This window comes from Oncorhynchus masou, chromosome 30 (genome assembly GCF_036934945.1).
Source record: "Oncorhynchus masou masou isolate Uvic2021 chromosome 30, UVic_Omas_1.1, whole genome shotgun sequence".
Lineage (NCBI taxonomy): Eukaryota > Metazoa > Chordata > Actinopteri > Salmoniformes > Salmonidae > Oncorhynchus > Oncorhynchus masou.
In genome coordinates this window covers 35,173,819-35,181,465 of record NC_088241.1, presented here as the reverse complement: position 1 = coordinate 35,181,465, position 7,647 = coordinate 35,173,819, and the positions used below count along the sequence as shown (strand labels likewise).

Sequence of the window (7,647 nt, the reverse complement as noted above, 5' to 3'; positions counted from 1 at the left end):
AACAAGGAACACACCAGGCAGGTCCGAGATACTGTTGTGAAACTTTTGTTAAAAAAGTTTGAAATATCCAATAAATGTCGTTCCACTTCATGATTGTGTCCCACTTGTTGTTGATTCTTCACAAAAATATACAGTTTTATATCTTTATGTTTGAAGCCTGAAATGTGGCAAAAGGTTGCAAAAAGATGTAAGGATTGGAGAGAAGGGGGTGTGCCTATACTTGTAGTGGTGGAAACATGTTTTGTCTGAATGTAGCTGTATTGACCCTCTGGGAAGAATTAAAACTTGGTCAAGCTTTCATAATGAGTGAGTGTTTTACTTTGAGAATTAGAACCTAACACTGGTTAGAAAAGCAAAATAGACTTATTTTTTGAATTGTGTATAGGAAAGTGGTCCAATCTTTTAAACAAAACTCAGACTCACTAACTTTATTTTCATTTCAACGATCTACTAAGTGGTTTGCTAAAGATTGATGTTTAAAAAAAGCCATAAGGGCTGATTCACTTGATCACTTCTTACTGCAGCTCTCTGCCCCACTTATTGCAGAACCAGTGACCTATATTTTTTACTTGACAATTGTCTGTTGTGTTATCCCTACAATCTGGAAAGCTGCACATGTCCTTCCCTTACATAAAGGAGGAGATTCTCCTGACTTAGATAACTACAGTCCAATTTCCAAATGATCTTGTCATTCAAACGTTTTAGAATCGCTGGCCAACTCAGCTAAGAACTTTAACATCTCACTCTATTCTTAATGTGCAGCAACACAGTTTTAGACCTTGACATAGTGCCGGTTCAGCTGCTACGCTTGTTTTAGATATATTAAATTGCTTAGCTCATAAAAGTCATTGTGTTGCCTTATTTATAGACCTTTCCAAAGCCTTCGACACTATTGGCCATCACATTCAAAGGTTGACTGAAGTAGGCTTGGATGAGGCTTCTCGCAAGTGGTTTGAGAATTATCTGTCAGACAGGACACAATGTGTAACTTCTGATGGTGTTGTCTAGTGTCCTGGATAATATTTTGGGACCTGTCTTTACTATTTATATAAATAATATTGGTCTATCTGTTAACTTGAAATATTCATCTGTATGCAGATGATACTATTGTGTATGCCATTGTCCCAACTGTAGATCAGAGCTGCAATCTGACTTTGTTGACTTACAAATCGCCCTGGTGGGTTTAAAATGAATTATCAACAACAACAAATCAGATTGACTACATATTTATTCATTGAATGGTTCTCCCATCGATCGGATTCCCGCCTATAAATATCTGGGTATTTGTATTGACAAGGATTTGTTTCAAAAATATACTGATGAGCTATTACATTTTTTTTAGAAGTGGGCTTCTTTTTTATTAACAGAACTTGCATCTCCCTCAACAGCAGGAAGACGATTGTACAGTCAACTTTCCTGACAGTCCTTAACTATGGTGACACCATTTACCAGAATGCAGCAGCTACTACTCTTAAACCTTTGTCACAGGTGACAGTTTTAATAATGATCACTGCATCCTGTATCAAAAATTTGTCTGGTCCTCATTAAAGTCCAGTATATCATTTCACTATTCCATTTTGTTTTGTTTACAAAGCTCTATTACACAAGCTTCCGACTTAACTTCGTTGTTGAAGTATAAGAACATGGGTTACCAAACCCTTTCACGGGGTTTGAGGTTTCTCGGGTCCCCACCCAATTAATAAGTAAATCCTCCCCATTTTTGGAATAACCTGCAGAACCCCCTGCATCTTGACTCCCTGGTGCCGCTACGGCAGTTTAGTAGTCAAATGTTAATTTAGTTAAATGAGAATTGCGTTTGTCTTGATTACATGTGAAAATGTATTGTTGTGTTGAAATTGTAGTTTTTCAAATTGTAACCTGTAATTTTTATACATTTTATTGGAACGTTCGTGTTGAATTTGTTGTCCCGGGGGCACTATTGAAAATGAAACTATGGTGTCAATGGGCTCCCTTGATTGAATAAAAGTTGAATAACACATTTATAAAAATGAAACATTCCTGGTCAGAGTGTCAACGTCACCTGCGAATGTCATTCTCAGAGGGAGCAGTTGCTTTTACACACACACACACACACACACACACACACACACACACACACACACACACACACACACACACACACACACACACACACACACACACACACACACACACACACAGGCTTGCGCGCACAGACGGTAAAGACAGACAGCACAGCTTTGTAAGAAACAGCATTTCAGGAAACATATTTCAAATAGATCCAATACCAATAGATATTCTTGTACATCAATTCTTTGTTGCCAAGTTTATTTTTTTGTATTTATACATATGTACATACATATGTACACTCTTAAAAATGTGTAGTGCTACTAGAGTAGCATATAAATGGATAATCATAATATTTTAGGCAAAAATAAAACCAAAAACTGAAAATTGTTCTAGCGGACTGGCTGGTTGGTGGTAATGTAAACAGAGGGCCAGAGTATGTGACCTCGGATGCATCTCAAATTGTACCCTATTCCCTAAATAGTGCACTACTTTTGAGTAGATCTCTATGGGCCCTGGTCAAAAGTAGTGCACTATATATAGGGAGCAGGGTGACATTTGGGGCACATACCCCTAACCTCCTTACAGAGGGCAGCCTGAACTAAGAAACCTCACTAGGGATCTACTTCTTATAACTCAGACATTCACCTACATCACATTTCCTCAAGTAAGGACCCTAACCTCATCTTCAATGCTAACTTTATAACTAGCTCTTGTCCAGTGCGTTATGTGGGGCTTGCTGGCACTGAGGCTCAGCGTTAGAAAGCCACATGTAACGCCCTGGACTGGAGCTATGTTATAACTAGGTTATTACAACTGTTCTTGAGCACCATAGCCTAGCAGAAAGGCTAACCTTTAGCATCCAGTTGATTTCACTCAGTGGTTGTGATTGATTTTCAATTAGACATCGAAAATAAATATAATTCAAGGAAATATTTTTGGGGTATCTCACAACGCACATTTATAGCTAATTGGACTGTACTAAGTGCATGGAACTGTCCATAAGAAAGGGTTTCACTTAAAAAGACATACCATCATGGAATAAAGTGGATTGATTTGACCCGATAACTCTACTCTAAAATATAAAATAGTTGTACACCTGACACCAACAATGTGATTCAGTCTACAGTATTTTGTACTAAAAGTGCTGAACAGAGTGTGTATCAATGTTACAAAATGTTTCTGGACCCTTTATAAATTGAACAACAGTACTGTAATGTCACTATTCTTTTTGTCTTGTAAGGCCAGACTAAGGTGTGCCCCAATGGAGAGGCAGCATCAACATCAGAGGACCAAACACCGAAAATGAACAATGCAGATTTTTTTTTAAACGCAAGCAAGAAAACAGGAACAATTAAATTAAACAAAAACAATTGCAAATATATAGCATTTAACCCAGTTACATGGTTTCCCACTTCTCAGTCATTGCTAACAGTAGTCTGAATGAACAAATTCTTCTTTTAAGTGGCAGCATACAAAAAATAAATAAAAAAACCCTGACAAATATTTTTAAATGCTAGTCACAGAAAGCAGTACAGTACAGAAGATAATTCTGCTGTTGTGTCATGCTTCATCAAACACAGGTTTAAAATATGCATATTTGAGAAGATCCATGCATATCCACACATAAACGAAAATGTCTATGTATCGATACACACACACACACACACACACACACACACACACATATATATATATATTTATTTACTATATATAATAAAAATACTGCCATTGCCAAGGATGCAACGGCCTTTACAAAGGAAGCATACATAAACGGGTGTAGCAGCAAGATGGGACAACAGAACGGTTTCAGAGAGATGGGAGTCCTTCCACTGTCTCAGTGTGTGAGGGGTTGGAGTCTCGGGGCTAGGCTGTCACTGGTGAATATAGGGGTCTCTGGCCCAGTCCTCTGTGTCACCCCTCTTTTTGGGGGCAACCTCCCCCTCCCTGTCCCGGTCGCGGTCATAGTACTGGTGGTGGTGGTGGTCGCGGGCCGGTCGTTGATGGTGGTGACTGCGCTGCTTGTTGCGCTCGTTGTGGTCCTGCTCGTTACGCTCCTTAGAACGGTGGTGTCCTATTGTGCTATGGCCCGCCTCCTCGCCAGCGCGGTGATGGTGGTGGTGGTGATGATGATGGTCCCTGGGTTGGGGCTGGGCCTCGTAGCGCCCCTGCTGCTGCTGGGGGTGCCCCCCCTCTTCAAGCCCATCCTCATCATACTCCTCTCCAAAATCATCCTCCTCTTCCTGGTGTAGGAGTTGAGACAGGGGCTCTATGTACGCTGAGTCTCTGCTTTCTCTGCTCTCCCGGCTCTCGGGGGTCTCTGAGTCCTGTGTCTCCCCCCGGGAGAGACCCTTGGCCCGGCCACCACCACCACGATGATGGTGGTGGTGGTTGTGGTGCTGCTCAGTTCGCTGGGAGGAGGAGCGGTGGTGGACGTGCTGGGGTCTCCTGGAAGACTCTGTCCTTAGGGGCCTCTCCTCCTCCTCCCTCTCCTCCTCCCCCTCCCCATCTGGCTGCTCCTGGCTCTGATGCTGGCTGTGGTGGTGATGGTGGTGCTGGTGGTCCTCTCTGGAGCCCTTCCTCTCCCCACCTTGTCCTGCCTTGTCCCCTACTTTCTCCTCTGCCCCGCTGCCCTGGGGTTAGCAACACATGCCTGTTAGTACAGTTAGACACACCAACACGCATATGCAGAGTAAAAAAGACAAACACACACCCTCAATCACATGCAAATCAAACACACATTTCAACCATTTCCAGACAATATTTCAAATTCACACACGCAAACCCGCATGCATGAAATTCAAACAGCACACTTGTACACATACACACATGTGCACTGCACACTCAAAGGTTGAATATAGGTTATCAACCAACCACTGAAGGTTGACTATGGTCCTGGAGAATACAGTTTCCCTAAAAATCCTCATATCCGTTTGCTTTCAGATTAATTTGGCCTGGTTTATTATTTTAAGTCTCCAGAACCAAGGCCGAATCCCCATGGAATACTAACACTTGGTCCAAGTCCCAAATGGCACCCTATTTCCCATTTAGTGTACTACTTTCGACCAGAGTCCTATGGGCACTGGTCTATAGTAGTGCATCATATAGGGAATAGGGTGCCATTTGAGATGCATCCCTGAAGTCCACACAGCCCTTATGACAGAGTATCTCACTCACCACTATCACAGACATGTTAACCTCACTCATCAGACGCATTTTCATCAGCATTTTCAAGAGTTTCAAAAGGACTCTCATTGTCAGGAGTTTCAGTCTTACATTTCCCAATGGGGGAGCAATGGATGGGGATGGGGAAAAGACGTGGACATTTTACAAACAACTGAAACAGACCCGAATCAATCAAATGACCCAAACGAATTGTTCGCTGCTCAACGTTAAATACAGAACCTTCAAATAGATCATTATTTTCAAACTGACAGAGGTGCATAATGCAAAACACATCATGATCACCCTATTCATTCATTTTCCTGTAAGTATGAATTATTTCAAAGGAATTCATTATAGCAACCCACCGTGTTAAACCAATTAAAATGACAAGCTCCTGAGTTGTCAGTGGACTTTCCAGACTTAATGATCTTGACTAGTTATGGTTAGCAGGCCCACCACTGGTCATGTTCCTCGTCTCTCTATTCCTATTACTCTCTCTGCCCTGCTCTTTCCTACTGTGGTCAGTATGACTCTGACTCAGTGGCGGTACAGGCTTCTCATGGCCAGTGAGCTACTGGTCTCCCTGCTATCCCTGTCTGGGCCCTGGAGCAGGCTGCCCATGTTGGCCTAAAGCCTGGTCAGCACCTGTACCTGCATACTGGAGACGGGAGCGGGGCTGGAGGGCAGGGCGTCTGTCGCCAGCTTGGCCAGCAGCGGGTTGGGGGGGTTGCAGCTGGCGGGGTGGGTGCTCTTCCAGTAGGCCTCCAGGTAATCAGCCATGTGCTCACACGCATCCTCCAGCTGGTTCTCATCCAGGATGATGTCAAACATCTCCTACATGAGAGATAAACAGAGGGAGGGAGGAGGGGAAAACGGTACACTCTTAGAAAAATAAATATGCTAGAACCTAGAACCTAAAAGGGTTCTTTTGCTGTCCCCATAAGACATCTCTTTGAAGAACCCTTTTTGGTTCCAGGTAGAACATTATTGGGTTCCATATAGAACCCTTTCCCAAGAAGGTTCTACATGGAACCCAAAAGCATTCTACCTGGAACCAAAAATAGCTCTCCTATGGGACAGCCAAAGAACCCTTTTGGAGCCCTTTGTGTATTGTTAGTGTTTGATGTGCCCAAAACAGAGAGATAAAGAGAGGAAGTAAGGAGGATAGGAAGAAACTCAATTGTTAGTGTTTTAAGAGCTGAAAACAGAGAAATAAAGAGAGAGAAAGGAGGATTGGAAAAAACTCAATTGTAGTGTTTTAAGGGCTGAAAAACAGCATGTGTATGTGCTATGTATGGGCCAAGAATAGCATCATAACAATTTTAAAACAGCGGATGTACTTTTTCTTCGTGATAAAAAAGGACAGGCTTCGGGATTCTTTGGGAATAACTTCCAAATCACTTCAGCAAGAAACTGACCTGCTTCTCGGATGAAGAAAGTTAGACAAAAACTGTAAAAAATAAATAAATAATTAATAGCATTAAATATTAATTTGGCAAGAATTTTCTGATCAGTGAGATTGTTGAAAGCTAAATCCCACTAGGGATGCAATGGCGCTACAGAGGGTAGTGCGTACGGCCCAGTACATGACTGGGGTCTAGCTTCCTGACATCCACGGCCTATATACTAGGCGATGAAGAAGGCCCAAAAATGTTTCAGCCTCCAGTCACCCAAGTCATAGACTGTTCTCTCTGTTACAGCACGGCAAGCAGTACCGGAGCGCCAAGTCTAGGACCAAGAGGGTCCTTAACAGCTTCTACCCCCAAGCCATAAGACTAATTCATCAAAAGCCACCCAGACAATTGACATTTACCCCCCCCCCCCCCCTTTGTTTTTACACCGCTTGCTACTCGTTGTTTATTATCTATGCATAATTTACAAATTACCTCGACTAACCTGTACATTGACTGGGTAACACCACCCCCTGTATATAGCCTCGTTATTGTCATTTTCTTGTTACTTTTTTCCCCCCCATATTAATTTTTTTCACTTTAGTCTATTCAGCTAATTTCTTAACTCTATTTCTTGAACTGTACTGCTGGTTAAGGGCTTGTAAGTAAGCATTTCTCGGTAAGGTTGTACCTGTTGTATTCGACAAATACAATTTGATTTGATGCTTTTGGATGTACAACAGGGCAGATTTTCCACAAGCCTGAAATGATTGCACTCATATTCTAAAAGAATATCCAAGAAGATCACAGAAGGACGGAAATAGAATTGGCAGGAGATATGAGTCTTTCTGAAGCATTCCACAACAGTATTATTAATATAAGGGTTGAACCCTACCGGGAGATATACGCACACGACTCAAAACCTCCACGCAAATCTGCGATCAACATCAGTGGTAATACACATAAGACTTCAAGTAACTCGAGTTTGTATTTTCAGTGTGAGTCCGCAAGTTAGGATTCAGCCGGCGATAGTCTCCTTTACAGT

General features: G+C 42.2%; 1 protein-coding gene across 7 annotated transcripts in view; it reads right to left on the bottom strand.

Moving 5' to 3' along the window:
• Window positions 1-2,276: 2,276 nt before the first annotated feature.
• Window positions 2,277-7,647, bottom strand: part of LOC135522580 (voltage-dependent L-type calcium channel subunit beta-2-like) — a 139,227-nt gene continuing 133,856 nt past the window's right edge. For all 7 annotated transcript variants that reach the window (XM_064948978.1, XM_064948977.1, XM_064948980.1 and 4 more), the window contains 2 exons: window positions 5,863-6,045; window positions 2,277-4,679 (listed from right to left, as the gene is read on the bottom strand). In XM_064948978.1, coding sequence (XP_064805050.1) covers window positions 3,921-4,679; window positions 5,863-6,045 — 942 coding nt within the window. In that variant the 3' untranslated portion in view covers window positions 2,277-3,920. The remainder of the gene's footprint in view (window positions 4,680-5,862; window positions 6,046-7,647) is intronic.